The sequence below is a fragment of the Megalops cyprinoides genome, chromosome 7, assembly GCF_013368585.1.
Source record: "Megalops cyprinoides isolate fMegCyp1 chromosome 7, fMegCyp1.pri, whole genome shotgun sequence".
NCBI classification, from domain to species: domain Eukaryota; kingdom Metazoa; phylum Chordata; class Actinopteri; order Elopiformes; family Megalopidae; genus Megalops; species Megalops cyprinoides.
The window spans coordinates 33,633,119-33,649,169 of NC_050589.1; the positions used below are offsets into that span (position 1 = coordinate 33,633,119).

At 42.5% G+C, this 16,051-nt stretch overlaps 1 protein-coding gene across 1 annotated transcript; it reads right to left on the bottom strand.

Moving 5' to 3' along the window:
• Positions 1-2,367: 2,367 nt before the first annotated feature.
• Positions 2,368-15,508, bottom strand: LOC118780457 (large neutral amino acids transporter small subunit 1-like). The gene is made up of 11 exons (XM_036532938.1): positions 15,398-15,508; positions 13,819-14,292; positions 13,166-13,291; positions 10,446-10,551; positions 9,895-9,939; positions 9,052-9,175; positions 8,571-8,674; positions 8,354-8,450; positions 7,793-7,942; positions 5,445-5,619; positions 2,368-4,787 (listed from the first exon to the last, which is right to left on the bottom strand). Exons 1-11 carry the CDS (start codon positions 15,465-15,467, stop codon positions 4,720-4,722), a joined length of 1,539 nt encoding a protein of 512 aa, XP_036388831.1. The 5' UTR covers positions 15,468-15,508; the 3' UTR covers positions 2,368-4,719.
• Between the last annotated feature and the right edge of the window lie 543 nt (positions 15,509-16,051).

Below are 16,051 nucleotides of genomic sequence, written 5' to 3' on the forward strand. Positions count from 1 at the left end.
AAATAGCATGCACAGTAATGTATTTTTTCAAAGACATTTCCACAGTGGCCCCTCAGAATGGGTAGTAAGAGCTGGTGTCCACATGTTCATTTTTTTCTTCTGCACTTGCACTGTGAGTCCTGGTGTGATGTCGCCTGGCTTGTAACCAATGGATCTGTTGCACTCTCAACAAGGTGTTCAATCTGAATTGCCTCAGTAAATGCCCAGCTGTATAGATGACTAATATGTACAAACGCTAGCTAAGTGAGTCGTCTAGGGTAAGAGCGTGCGCTAAGCAGATGTGTAGTAAAATAAGCACTGTGTCACAGTCCTCTATAGCCTGAGGAGAGGGAGCATTTGTGCTATAAATGAGTCGGCCGGTTTAAAAACAGAGGGAGCAGAGTGACAGCAGAATCCTGGAGCCATACCTGAGTCTAACAGGTGGCCCACAGGGGCCCACGGGAGGATCGCAGCAGCCTTAAAAGTCAAAGTGTAAGGGGCACTGATATAGGGCTATGATGCAGGCCGGAAAAGGGGGGGAAAGCGGCAGATGTGCAGGACCAGCTGGTGTTCACTGGGATTAAGGGCAGTTACTGAGTCTGTCTGGCCCCTTTACTGAAGGAGCAAGGGGCCACCGGGGGTGAGGGGCACCTTCAAGTGAAGGGGTGCTCTTGGTCATAGTTACTGTCCCTTTTTGGAATGCCTATCCGCCACACTTCACATCTTGACCCTCATCTCCAGCTACATGTCTTTGAAGGTCTTCCACCCTGAAGGTACAAGGGGCCTATGAATGGTAGGCCAGCTCTAGATCTAGATTTTCTCCACCTTCAGCACTGTACAGACTGATAATGGATCCCTTTGTACACGTGAATGTGTGTGTGTCTGTGTGTGTATGCAAATGTATTTCATTGTATCTTGCTGAAACATAACCGTAATCCTTCTAGGTGAATAGAAAAAAGCTCTCTGTTCATTTAGCCCTTTGTCAGTGGAAAATTAATTTTGCCTTTGGTTACTAAACTTTTTGATAGGATAGGGCTGAAATTCCATCCTAGTAGCTGACAATTACCATCTTATCCTAAGACAAGTGGACTCTTGGGGTTTAAGCTGACAGAAAACAACAAAGCTACTATAGGGATGATAAATATCCAGCTGTATAAATGGATAACATTGTAAAGAACTGTCACCTATGTAAGTCGCTTTGGATAAAAAGCGTCTGCTAAATGAATAAATGTAAATGTAAATGTAGGGATGCCCGAGGTGTGACTTATATAACTCCACACATCTCCACACATAACTCTATGGGCTCAATTTGATCTATCTAAGTAATTAAGTTGAACACACATGGTAACTCTCTGCCTGTGCAGTCTGGCATGCCCTCTTCTCTGATGATTTTAGAGCATAAACTGTCCTGTAATATGACTGATAGGCCATAATCTGACATAAAAAAACACCATCAGGACATCATGGTGACCCATCGACACATTTGGGTTCAATACAGTGAAACAGCTCTTACCGAAAAAAAGTTATTGAAATCCAGTGAGGCCAATCTGAATATAGGTAATCAGCTGTATCAGACTGTGCATTTCCAAGTCCAGGAAATGGACAAAAGTACTAATCACCCTGTCAAGGCAATATCTGAAGAAACATTGTTTGGTTACTCTATTTCGCATCTGTCTCTTTTGTATATTCCACAAACACAATTTTGTGTTTATGTATTAAAAACATGTTTCTGCAGCAGTGTCTGGATTAATTATCTAAGAAATAGTTCAGAAATTCAATGACATATTCTATCTCAAAATCCCCAGGATACAGCTTCTGTAAGCACTGTAATTTCCTCTTTCTTGGTTGCCTTAGCTGGCAACAAAGATGATAGCATCTTATCAAGTTCTGCTCAAAATGAACACCAAACCTAAAAAGGAAAACAAGCAATGATGTCATATTTTTGAAGTGAAGTTGAACTTAAAAGAAAGAGAAAATAACCCTAATAGCCATAGCTTGGAATTTTTACACCTTCATATATTGTAATTTCCTTGGAATTTATATGCTGTAATTGCATGTAGTTTCTAAAATTCAATAATATATGGATGCGATCATACCAAAGTGTCAATTTGTTATTTTTGTTCTGGATTTAAAAACTGATTTTTAAAATGAAATTGAATAATAGGATACACAACAATGCACTTGAAAGTTTCTGTTCTGTTCAGAAAGAAAAATTCCATGATGCACTCTTCATAAAATTGAATGTTTTTCTCAGTCATTTTCCACCCATCAGATCTATTGCATTATCAGATCTTTTTAGCTCACCCCCGCCCAGAACACCTCTTATTAATTTCCATCTATTACCCTTTTAAAATGACAAATTTGTTACCGCAGATGTTTAATGTTCGAACAGGAAACACAAGTATAAGACAGTGCCAACAGACTGAAAGAGAAGAATTGGCTCATGTGCACTTGAGGGTGTGCGTGCTTGCTGTTGATGACAGTCAATTTTAATGTCTGGCTTTGTGATTGAGGTATCGAACGCTGAGGGCTCCTTCAAATGCCACCTATCTGATTTTAAAACCCAAGTTGCCTCCTCCTAAGTGCACTGTCAGTGGCATGCAAGATGATTCCTTCAATTTCACAAGTGAAGTAGAGGAAGCTAATGACCAGGGAACATTGAAAATGTGGGCCTCATTTGAGAGCAGTTACAGGGAGAATCTCTAGAAATAGCCATTTTTCACATCAATTTATACCTCTGTTGAGAGGACCACCTGACACAAAAGGACTTTTAGAACAAAAATACTTTAATCGTACATGGTTTACCTGCCATGGTTACTGACAAATACCTTTATAGTTGACAGAGATACAGTAATTTCATTTAGGTTCATTTACAAAAAGTACAGTACAAACCTTAGACAGTAACATTCGATAATGCAGCTTGTACAATCGAAGGCTTTACTTTATAGTCATAACATGGCGTCAGATAATCTATATTCATACTCTCAACACTGGCTGTACATTACATTTCAGTCACCTGGGACAGGTATAGGATCTCCTCAAAGAATTGTTGTCCCCTAATGCTGACATTCATTAAAATCCTTTACAGAGACAAAAACAAGAAGACAAAAATATAGATACGTCTATTTACATTGCTTTCATAATTCACCCTTTTTAATCATTTGTAGAATGCACTTTCAGTGCTCCCATTATTTTGACTTGTGGTGTTGTTGCTTTTGTCATTTTCTTGATTTTTTTTTCCATTTTTGTGCTCTTTACCAATTTTCTTGCCAACTTTCGAATTGGCAATTGTGCATGTTATGCTCGTTCTGTCCCTTAACACAGGACACATTCTCCTGCAGCCAGTGGCTACTTTTTACACTACAAGTCCCACAGTGCACCACAGGAGGGCAAACGCTGAACAGAGGATGGGCATAACCCCCCACTGACATCACCTGAGGAATTCATAGTCACTCAAGGGTGCTGTTGAGTTGTGTGGTGAGGAGACCCTGGTCGATGGGACTCTCCAAACCTCTGGCAGAATGGAGATGATTGTGTTCCTCCGCTGTGCACTCTTGGTCATTGTTGGTCAATGACAGAGCCCATGGGTCTGGGCTGTGGGGCTAAGCCTGTGCTTGGAACAAGCCCCTTAACTGACTGAACCACTCGGGAGCCCTGCTCCTGACCACATCATGTGAGTGATACAGCCAATCAAGTGTGAAAAAACAGGCAGTGGTCTGTAATACAGGCTACATCTAACAACATTTTGTTGATTCCTTAATGCAAAATGCCTACGAATGCACAACTAACAAAGTGGCTCCAATTACACCTGCTGGCTATGCTGTTGGCACTGTTCACTCTAGACTGGTCTCACGAATCACACACCAACTGACTTTTAACCAAGCAAAAGACAAGGCAACATTGGGCCATTGACTGCCCAATTGCAAAAAAGCTGGAATCAAAAGACCTGAAATGGACTTTACAAACAGCACACTGCACCGTAACACATATAATCACACCTTGAATAAGGTTCTGAAAGGTTCTGTTACAGAACTTTTCAGGGGTGGAGGGGTGATGTCAGTCAGGACATTTCACGAGTTGAGAGAACAATTCCTAGTTTCAAATGGTTTGTCTTTAAATGTTTAAATGTACAAAAAGCACAATGCGTTTCAGCTTGAATATTCATGGGTAACACTTGTTCTTTTCCTCAATGAATCCAATTGAGCACTCCTGTTTTAATCACTGCAAAAATGAGAAGCAACAACTTCCGAGACAGCATGTCCTCATTATAAATAGGGGATATCCTCCAATGGGGCTTACAAGTGACGCATGCACCTAGAGGCAGTGTCTGGGCTGTTTTCTGTAACAGACAACTTGAAAATGATCATCAGGGGAAAAAGTTTAACTGGACCTACCAAACATACAAGTCAATGGCCCACACAAGGTTGATTAACTAAGGCTTGGTACATCGAACCAAATACTTTCCCTGGGTTTAATTTCTTACAGAACTGTCACTGTGACCCATTGTTTTAAGAAATAGTTTGACACACACAAAGTAAACAGGGCAAAGATAGGGAGAGGGGTTGAACGGAAAGTAGATGCCTCTCATGACGTTCCTGAGGCCTAGTTTCCCCACAAGCCCTGCAAAAACGTGATGACACTACTCCAAGCAACAGCACAATAAACTAGAATGTAAACATGTCACTGAAACGAACACACTGAAATATTTCTTTCCGTCTGTCCTTCCTTCCTTTGTCAGAGTCACTCGGCAGCATCGCGATCCTCCGGAACGGACATGAAAATCTTCTGACAGAACATTGTAAAAATTTCTGCGGGGAAAGTGAACAGACTGACATTAGAAGCCCATATGCATGTGTAGCACAGCTGAAAGTAGTAGCTTGTGAGTCCTGCATAAAGCTGATAGGGTAGCAGAGAGGTAGCATCACCCTAAGTGGTGACATCACTTCCTGTGTTAACTAATGTTGGTGCCTATGGAGTTGGGGGCAAATTGCCTTTAGCTCAATTGTTAACACATTGGATTGGTCTTTAGAATGTGTTGTGTGATGAGAACAGAGGCTCATGTCTCGTTCACAGAGACGTCGACCTCTTTCAGGTTCACAACACATGTTCTTGAAAACGCAGTCTCAGGCTTGGAGTTTCTGCCTGATCAGTGTAAAAAATAACATGTACGTTCAACTCTAAAGTTTTACTCTCTACATTTCTCTCATTTCTAAAATGGATGTTGATGTGTTTGAAAGCATTAGGCCTTTGAACATTAGGAGACATGTTCTAAGCTTGCTGGAACAGTGGCTGCTCAGAGATGAAGCTCATTATCACTCGCTTGGCACCTTTACTGGACAGGGTGAAGGATGTGCATGATGACCGCAGCCAGTGAAGCTGGACCCTGATTACTTAGTTCAGTTTAAACAAACAGCACTCCTGATCCGTGCCACAGGGAAGGAGGAGAGCGCAGAGGGGGGTCTCACCCAGGATCTTGCGCACAACGTGCGGCTTCTTCCACTTGTATCCCAGCAAGTAGAAGGGGATGCCGGTGAGGATGATCCCGCTTCCAATCAGACACTCGAAGGGGGCCGCCCAGAAGGACACCACGATCATGAAGACACAGCCCAGGACGAAGGTCAGTGGGATCAGGATACAGATCTGGGAGCAGAGACACGGGAGAGGGAGTTTTCACCACCAAGACACCTCCTCCTTCACCAGGCCGTGATGATGTCACAATTATCGTCATGGACACAGACATACAGCTGCCCATCTGATGATTACAATGATTGTTCATTGTAATGCTTGATGAAATTTTGTAGCACAATTACAATGACAACTTTGCAATCTGCTTGTTTTGGTTTCCCATGGGATCATCCTGATTTTAGTCTCCATTGATAGTTTGTTTTAACTCAATTGGGTTATGAGAAATGCCCCAAAAATGTCTTTACAATTGCACATTTGTGTTAGCATTTTCTAACTATATAATCTATGTAACTTGAGGTCCTTTGGGTACCATTAAGCACGTGGAACTTATGAGACACCAGCATTGCTGGTTGGTAAAGTTAAAGTTTGTTAACTTTAACTAAAGTTGGTAAAGGTATACCGACTTTACTGAAAGTTATATTTGAAAATGTAGTAACAAGCCAGTAATTCAGTTGTACAAGAATCACAAAAAGTAATGTTGACTAATGAAATCACTGAAGCTAGTTAACTAAGTTATCTCATTTTATTTCCACATGTGAGAAAAGACTTCATATTTGAATAACTTGTGTGACTATATTCTAGTTTTCACAGAAACAGCTGCATTTCTTTAAATGATTTCAGATTTCATTCATTCATGTGTGTACACATCATCATCTTATGTTTCAGGTTAAACGAGATGCAATTAAATTCTGCTCCATCCACACATTCCTCTTTAGTCATAACAAACAAAAGATCACATTTGCTGTCAAACAATTAAAGTATTAGCAAAGGTTTAAATAAAGCACAACATGCAAAACTCTCAAAAGACCATTGCAATCATCCCAAATGACATGAGATAATCGTGCACTTGTTCAGATTTAAATAATCCTGTCTTAATCCCTAGCAAATCCTGATGTTAGCACCACGCTAAACTACGTTCATTGCAATTGCCCCAGCAAGTACAGGAAACACCAAAATTGTAATCATGTATACTTCATATTTCTGTTTAATTGAAATTACAAGTATTTGTGAGCGGAATTTACAGACGATCCCTAAGCATTTAACCACATCTAGTCAAACTGGTCCTGTCTATAAAAGTCCCATTTACCACTTCCTTTCCATGTTAAGTGATCACGTCATCTGTCCTCCACCCTGTCTCTCCCCTGTTTTTTCCCTGTTTACGACACGGGGGGTCCACAACCTTAGCCCACAGCCAAGTACAATCACTTTATCAGATTCCAAGCCAATTAAAGTACCACTATAACTACATCAAATGCAAATTTCATGCTTTGACTGTATGGAAATTACTGTCTATTGAATGACCGGTATATTTCCCCATTCTGTTCCCAATTGGGAACCTCCTGATGCATTTTCAGTGAAAACTGACTGTTATTTGTGCAATTTCATTATCAGTTAGTTACTAGTAATCGGTTATTATGTTATCATTACATTATTACATTATTGATTAGTTATTGTGTTACTAGTTCATCATTACATTTTTGGTTGGTTATTACTTTAGTTGTTAAGTTCATCATTTAGTTGTAACATTATTGGTGAGTTACATGTATGTATGAGTACATGTATGAGTATGTTACTTCTTATAAAATTGCTGGTTAATTAAAATGCTGTTGTCAAAAATTAAAATTTTGTCAAAACAATTGATTCTTACTTGACTGTGTGAGCTTGTCTAAGAAATTTGCAGTCACATCACTCATCTACGGAGCACAGATGCATAGTAACCACCATAAATGAGCATCAATCCATAGATGTGAACCTCAATCTGATATAAATTTGGAATACCTTTAAAAACAGCCATGTCATACACTGCCGGTGTACCAAACTCATACACAGCATTACAATCTTTTTGTCAGTTTTTCTAACCTTAGCCTGTTGATCCCATGCAATTCAGATGGCATGATGGCAAGTATCCTGGTTGACTTTAGTTATTTTTGGTTTCAATTGTTAGTTTTTTTATTTTGCGGTAAAAAACACAAACCCCAGTTATTATTTTATTGGAAAACTATTAGGTTATTGGCTGCTTTGCACTGGTTCTCCATGGTAAATCTGGATTCTAGTAAATTATGCAGTAATCAGAACTGTAACAGTTGTGGAGTCAGAGGTCAAGAGGTCAGGGGTCAGGGGTCCTCACCTTGATGGGCCTCCTCAGTTCAGGCTTCTTCCAGCGCAGCCAGAGCATGCCTGCGATGGCCATGCCCACACAGAGCCAGGTGAAGAAGCTGAACAGGTTGATGACGGAGAAGATGTCCTTGGAGCAGGCGTACATCATGGACAGCAAGCACTGTGCATGCAGAACAGGAAATTGCAGACTGCTCAGTCCATACTGGGATGTTTCATTTGCAGCATAGTAGAGAATAACCAAATGCCTAACCATTGGTTATCACCAGCAACATAAAAGACTTTCTCTGATATACCTTGCACGATTTTCAATAAATTCATTTACTAGCATTTTACTAGACTAATGGAGGTTAACCACCTTGACAAAGAACACCACAGCATTGTTATGACGAGGACTTGAACCCACAAGGCACTACCTGGTACTTCCAGTACTCTTACTGTTAATAGTGTATTCAGCTTCATAGCCTCTTACGTTCATCTTGGTAGCATACCTGATTATACACAGACACTGGCAAAGGCGTATACATTTGGGGGGGGGGGGGGGGGGGGGAGAGGGGGTGGTCATGTGACTCACAGTGAAGATGAGGGAGGGCACGGGGGTGAAAAGGTCAGTGTGGACTAGGCCCAACGCCGCAGGGAGCTGTCCCTCCCGAGCACCAGCGTAAAAAAGCCTGGGGGGAAGGAACACAAAACAATCATGCAAAAAAATGCAAACAGGCCTCTGTTATGATCACTCCCATCACCTGAGGTCAGAAAGGGGGCGCGGGTGGGGTGGTGGTTATATCCCTCACCGGGCAGAGGTAAACAGACTCCCGTTGACAGCGCCAAAGCAGGACAACCCCACGAAGACTGGGATAAGCCAGGACATGAAGCCCAGGTGGTACTCCCCAAACACCTGCAAATAGAAGCATCCCAAATACCTACGCTTAGATCCAAACTGTTAGCAGAATGTTTCAGTCTTTCTTACTGTCTCTCTAGCTAAATACATCAAACTGAGGCTCTCTGACTGAAATATAATATAGTAAATAAATGTAATGTTGAGAATTATATACTGTTATTTTCATGAAAATGTATGTACCTGTATGTGTGTGTGCGTGCCACATAAACTGTCATTTATTGCATGACTTGCTGTTCTGTAGCTATGTGAAAGTTCTTGTTCTTGTTGACCCTGTGATACGTTATTTGATGTATCATTCCATGACAGCTTTTTAAATTACTCTGGGCGAAAGTGTGTAACAGATAATAATAATCAGAATAATAAAAAAGCCTTACCACGGCAACCGCCTCCGAGTCCACCATCACTTGTGGCGAAATGGTAGTGAAGTAGGCCATGTTGGTCAGCACATACACCACTGTCACAATGGGCATGGAGATGATGATGGACAGGGGCAGGTTTCTGAAACAGAGGCAAAGATCGCAGGGCATTCCTCCTGACGGGACAACCATCAGCCACAGACTGCTCACAGCACTCCTCACTGCACAAGCCACAAGCTTGGACGAGGCAGCACATTTCACTGCAGCCCTCCCAATGAACACTGAAATGAATAACAATGACTGGACAAAATACATTTGAAGAGCATGTACTAGATTTTTGAGTACATAGTGCACACTCTTCAAGCACTGATGGGACTCTGAGAAATTAACCCCACAAAAAAAACAAATAGAGCGTGGACATGTTAAGGCATGAACACCTTGCTCAGGAAAAATAAAAATGGATAAAAATGAATGATCAGAAAGGTAAAATGTGCTGCTAATTCCACAGAAGAATAACTGAGAACATAAATGAGGCTCACTCATGTACTGTTTAGCTGACAGCAAACATTTATGAATTTCCATACACACCCTATGGAGCTTAAAAATCAAAAGACAATTCGTTATGCATTCGGGGTTTTGGGCTCCAGAGAAAGACTTTGATCTCCATGTGCAGAAATGCCTTGTACAATGCAAATAAAGCAGACTAGTTTAAGGGTGTGATTCTCTTAGGTGTCAATTCTGAGTTAAGTTTTGCCTTGAGAAAACAATTACTTTCATGGCAAAAGGCAGAATTAAATTAAAGAACTTTGTAAAATTATTCGTGAGAAATGTTTTTCAACAAAAAAAGGGAAAGTGATTTACTTCTCTGGATTGATCATTTCCTCTGTAACGTAATTCAAATAATTCCTGAAGGAAAAACACAAAGAAGAATTAAATCTGTGATGAGACGAGTGTTACACTCATTGGCATTAAGGCGTTAATAAAATGTGTATAATATAGAAAATAGCTTTCATCATCATATCCCTCATGTTCCAGGGTTTGTTGACAATTACCAACATACAAAAGCATAAGAACATATTATTTTAAAATGAATAAGTGTTCTTAATCTTAAAATGTTTCAATAATCAAAAATATCTGATGTAAGAACCTGTTCTCACAGTGTTATCTATCCAGTTACACCAACAACTGATATCATTTAGCACCAAAGATAATAGATATAATTTCAATCTGGAATCACCAGTATTGTCTGCAATAACATCATGGAAACAATATCTATGGAGTATCATTTTCAAGGAAGTTGAAGCGAAAAGCTTTGAAGAACTGGGTCTGCTGAGCAACTCTAATATAATCTGAGGTGTTAAGGGGTGAAGTTCGAATGACTGGTGTCTGTAGAATGAATGCAGGTCCCTCACCAGCCTCCGAAAGCAAAGAGCCCACTATAAAGGGCGAGAACGATGTTGTCCACTCCCATTTTACTGTCTTCGAATGCAAGGTCCGGCTGCAGGTAAGGGATGTCACCTGTTTAAACAAAGAGTAGAAATCAGCAACTGTGCACTGCAAGTATACAAAGCGGCATTAAGGGCCCTGTTCAATCTCTCTGCTTTGTCCAGGTCACAGGTGACACATCTGTTATTACATAGCATTGGTTTCAGTTCAGAACAGACTGATTAAACACCTCTTGTCCTGGTATTTTGTCTAAAGTAAAACTACCCCAAATGATAACAAATGGAATTTTAAAAAATTGCAGTATAGTTTTTGCAGAGATTTCACACCACAGACAGGTGATATCAGCTTGTATTACACACCAAAGCTATACTATATTGTTAATCCATGACTAATACACTCATGAGTCACACGGTGTCCCTTTCTCTTGTCTGAAATACATGTGACCGCAACGTTCGTGATATTGTGAAAAGCATAAGGCAATGTATTGCCCAAAATTTGTCTCTTTTCTAATGTAAATGACTGTCAGTTTTAAAATCACAATCGCTGTATGCTGTTTTTCTACACCACCGCGCCAGACGGCTGATCTGAGAGGCCGCATCATTGCGCGGCAGCTGCTGACGATCTTGCCGGTCAGTTTCCATGACAACCGCGCCTGAAGAGCGAGGGCAGCGGATATGGGTTCTGTGCGCCCAGATTGGGTGTCACGATACATGCAGTCGCAATCTCTTTCCCATGTTGATCTTCCGACTCATTTTCTACAGCGCTCTGCTCACTTTAATTAATTGAAATGGCTCCCAAGTTGTAATCCTTATTTTTTATCCCATTGTTTGCAGTCATTTCATGTTTCTCGAAATAATCTCCAACATGGCAGTGTATTGGTTAACGTGCATCCATTTCAACTCGCAACCTATAGACAAGCTAGTCCTGTAACACGAAGTGGTGCCCTGCGGCTCGTTACCAGGGAGATAAGAGTACATGCAGGTAGCAGGGGGACTTCAGTACAATGCCTGATTGTGCACATACACTTCAGAGCAACGTAATAGCTCTAACAAGTAATGTTATATAGTTCAAATTAAATTCAGCGGTCACGATTTTAAAAGGGAAAATAGCAGGAGGAGGATTGCTCATAAACCATTTTTTTTTCTACAGGTATTACAATTCCACGTCCTTTAACCCTCTCGTAACAGCTATTTCCGTCATACCTATCCTCCGTTATTTTAACCCCTTTATCTCTTTCATCATGTCCGTACAACTAAGTGTGATCTCCACCGCAATCCCCACGTCAAAGCTGAAATGTAAGCCTGTACACAGTATGCTGCAATAGAGGGTAAAAGAGAATGCATAATTACGTAATGATATCTGGAGTACGTACTTGGGTACATTATCTAATAATATCCGCGATTTCAAATATGCATTTGAATTATTACATATTATTTTAAAAGTTTTCAACTAAAACCCATAAAAAACCATTTTCTTTGACTGACACAGATTAGAAATCCGATAACTCAAAAAAGAATGAATGAATAAATAAAATGAGACAAAGTTCCTATTACGAATTGTTTTCATTCCGGCAAACACAAGGTTCAGCAAATTTAGCGACCTACTGTGTGTTTTTGTTTTTGGAGAAGCAGAAAAGAAGCATTAGTCAGCCTGTTTTACGACTGCCTGCATAAATACAAAACAGCTCTTCGGTTGCAGCCCGAGCCAAATCAAGTGTAATTAAATGCAAAAAATCCAATCATACGGTCAGTGCATTTCAAACTCTCTGAGGCACACAGTTGTCATCTTACAGTGTTTGTCTCTCCCAAAATGCAAACAAAACGAGGAATGAACTTAAGATTTCACCTTAAACAATGTATCTAACTTAAAGCCCGCTAAGGACTGTTCATTAAAAACAGTTAATGTTACAAATTGCACTAACCATTTCATATTAAAAACGAATTCACTTTTATGGAGGAGGTCAGTAAGCATTTGAAATCCAAAACCAACTAAAGCTGGTATTTCAAGGGAAGAGACAACAGGAAGCAAAAGAACAATGGCCTGCACATAGCTGATTGGTGCATCCAACTGAGCACATTTAATTTCTCACAGAACCAGCCTAGCTGCATTTCAAGTGCCAAGTTAATTTAGGCAGCTGGGAGAGAGTGTGTGTAAATATAACACAATCGCCATCTTATCTGGTTGAAAGACTACACTTCAAGTTTTTCCTGATCAGTGCACTGACAAACAGACCCACTGGCTACCCATTACATTAACCGCACAAGGAGGCAGGTAAGTGCATGCGTATTCAGGTTGTTTAAACAAACTGGGCAGCAGTGTGACGTAGTGGAAAGGAGCAGGGCTCATAACCAAAAGGCTGCAAACTTGATTCCAAGGAAGGCTGCTGTCGTACCCTCGGGCAAGGTACTTGACCTGAGTTGCCTTAGCAAATACACAGTTGTATAAATTGATAGCATGCAAAAATTGTAAGCTATGTAAATTGCTCTGAGTAAGTATACAAATAAAGTACAAATGAAGTAACTTTGCTCTGGGCCTAGAATTTAACAGGTCAATGCCCTGAGAGTTAAATGTGAACACTTGTCTTTGCTGAGCTTGTTGGTTTTGCCTAGTCGATGGAGGCGCTCTAGTAGAAGCCTAGCTGCTGTGTGCATTTCTTGCAGCTGGGAAAGGTGAGCGGAGGTCTCACCTCGACCGATCTGGATGAAGCCGAACGCGATGATGATGGCCAGGGCTATGAGTTTGGAGGCAGTGAAGATGTCCTGGACCTTAGTGGCAGCCCTGACGCTGATGCAGTTCACAAACGTCAGCAGCGCTGTCGGGGGACAGGGGCGGGGGGTGAGACAAGGCGGACATGACAGCGGCACGTGTGCGGCGAGCTCTCAGAAGAGAGGAACCATTCGATGGCATTTGGTGGTGCCAACCCCATATGTATGGTAACGTTGCCACATTCAATGGCATAATGCACAGCATTTATTTAGCTATTTTCATCCCTTTGAAGGTTCTCAAAAGAGGTTTTGGATTTTGGGGGGGAATGACTCATCCACATTGTGTACCAGAGTACTAACCAAAGTGAGGAAGAATGTATTTAATATTTACCTAATTAGTTAGCCAGACTGTAGGGACCAGTTTCACCAGAATAGTGGGAAACACCCAAATGACTTCTGCTGAATGACTAAATATGAATGTAAATGCATATGACTGAATTCTGTGAGAGGTCTTTGCATTTTGTGGCAAATGCGAACATGTTTGCTTCCTTCCTCCAACAGTTGGGCTGTGCATCAGACTTTTGAAAACCTGCCAGCCCTTTTGGTGTGTGAGGCGGGGCCCACTTCTACTCACTGAGGCAGAGACAGGCGATGAGCTTGGCAGCACTCCCGGGCACAGAGCACTCCGGGTAGAGGGGCTTGAGGAGGTAGGTGGCGAACACCAGGGAGACGACGTACTGGGAGGAGGGCCGGATGATCAGCATCTCCACCCAAAGCTTGAGGAAGGCCGCCAGGTTCCCGTACACCTCCAGGATGTAGGTGTAGTCCCCGCCGGATTTGGTGATGGTGGTGCCCAGCTCGGCATAGCACAGGGCACCCATGGTGGAGACCACGCCGCACACAGCCCAGACGATGAGCGACAAGCCCGCCGAGCCCGCCTCCTTCACCACCCCCGTGGGCGTGATGAAGATGCCCGAGCCGATGATGGTGCCGATGATCATGCCCACGCCGTTGAACAGCGTGATGCTCCTCTTCAGCTCCACCTTGTCCTTGGCGGGCTCGGGAGCCGGCACCTCTTTCAGAGCACTGTCCTCTGTCGCGGCTTTCACTGGCATGAGAGAAGGGGGGGGGCGGGTTTACACTCGATGCCCGCCAAAAAAAAATCTCACTATGTTGTCTTTCATTTCTTCAATTAAAATTGTTATTCAAACTAGGGCAACAGAGCTTGCCAGACTGCTCAATTATGAAACAATGCAGGATCTTTTTTTTTTTCCTCTTTAGACTTGCACAAACAAGCTATCCACATCCTCTGCCCATTTAACCTGTGAAACCACATCTCGGGGCTGTCTGTCTTATTTTTGCCTCCGAGTGACTTTTGTGGTTGAATTTTGTAACATACTGCTTGCCTATACATGTGTTTGGTTACAGTTGTTGCCTGAAAAAATGCTCGTTCACCAAGTTGCCCGATGAGAAAAGTTAGGCAAGGCACTGTCTGGCCCTTGAGGCATCGATGTGCTGGGAAACAGACTCTGTACCATACTCTCCAGTGTTTAAGTGAGCACATGTGTGTCAGACGCTGGTGTGGCAAAACTCACAGGGAAAACATTCAGGAAAGCATTACAGACATGTGTACAGCACATTTAATATGATAGGTGCATCCCAAAAGCTTGTGTGCTTTAAGAGTCATGAGGGAATATTCTCATCAAGAAATCTGCATAATGGCCTCTTTCTGCACAATGCCACATATTAATATTACTGTGGTTGATAGTAGTTAGCCATTACAAAATTCAAACCAGATCACATGGAACACTACTATATCCACATTTTGGTTTTGCATACTCCTTTTAGAATAGCTAGAAATGCATCCTTTGCTCATTCATCTCAGCTCCTCTGATTTGCATATACATAGTGCAGGTTTTGTTTCATCACCAAAAAAGGGCAGGCTTTTTCAACCCGTACTTCTTTACTATATTGCTGTGAATGGAATGTAAAGAAAGGCACTCTGACTGCGAGGCACTAATCATAAATCTCCTGATAACAGCTACCTGGGTAAAGCATTACAGACTGATGCAATACATAAGCATGCCACCTCGTGCTGCTTCCTGTCCCCTGTCCCCCCCCCCCACCCTTCCTCTCTGTTTCTGCGTCTTTCCCTTTGCTGCAGAGCTCCGCATGGCAGCCAGCGTGTTGCACCCCATCCCCACGACACCTACCCTCCATCTTCTCCTGCTCCTCCTCCACCTTGTTCACGCTCTCCCTGCTCCGTGATTTCAGCTCAGCCATCTCTCCGTGCCTCTCGTCCGGCGCCTCGTTCCTTTCAAGGTTCTTCTCCTCCACTGAGGGAGGGGAGGGGGGGTTGGGGGGGGGGGGGGGGGGAGGGAGGGACAGAGCAGAGATTCCTCTCTCGCGCGCTCGCGTGTATCTGGCTGAAGAGGGGGTGGGAGAGAGCAGACCTTTGTCTTCAGGCTGCCCGCGCCGGCATTCAGCTGTCCTGTTGAGATGCTGGGATAATGCTGTGCTCACGCCAGCGCGTCGTGCCTGACGTTTGGCAAGCTCCCACGTGACTCGCTCATCGCTGACAGAGGAGGCGGTCCGCGCGTGCGGGTGTGTGTGTGCGCCTGTGCGTGTCTGCGCTTGTTCCTTTTAAGTGGGACACAGTAATCCTCTGCATGTGGAGCGGGGAGTGCCCTCTTGTGGACAACAGGTAGAAGTGCACACCTTTGTCCTGTCCCCTACCCATACTGTGAAAAGGTTGAGGAATTGAGAATGTGTGAGGGTGCATTTCGGAAATTCACGTGAAATCACAGAAGTCACGTCCTGCAATCACGTGAAAAAGGAGTAAACATTGGTTCATGCAAAATATCGGA

Bases quoted from the DNA above. Each gene is read 5' to 3' on its own strand.
- LOC118780457 (XM_036532938.1), bottom strand. From the start codon at position 15,467: ATGGCTGAGCTGAAATCACGGAGCAGGGAGAGCGTGAACAAGGTGGAG. The intron at 8,675-9,051 runs GTAAGGCTTTTT...TTCTATTTGCAG, and splicing joins ACTCGGAGGCGGTTGCCGTG to GTGTTTGGGGAGTACCACCT. The intron at 5,620-7,792 runs GTGAGGACCCCT...CTCTGCTCCCAG, and splicing joins AACTGAGGAGGCCCATCAAG to ATCTGTATCCTGATCCCACT.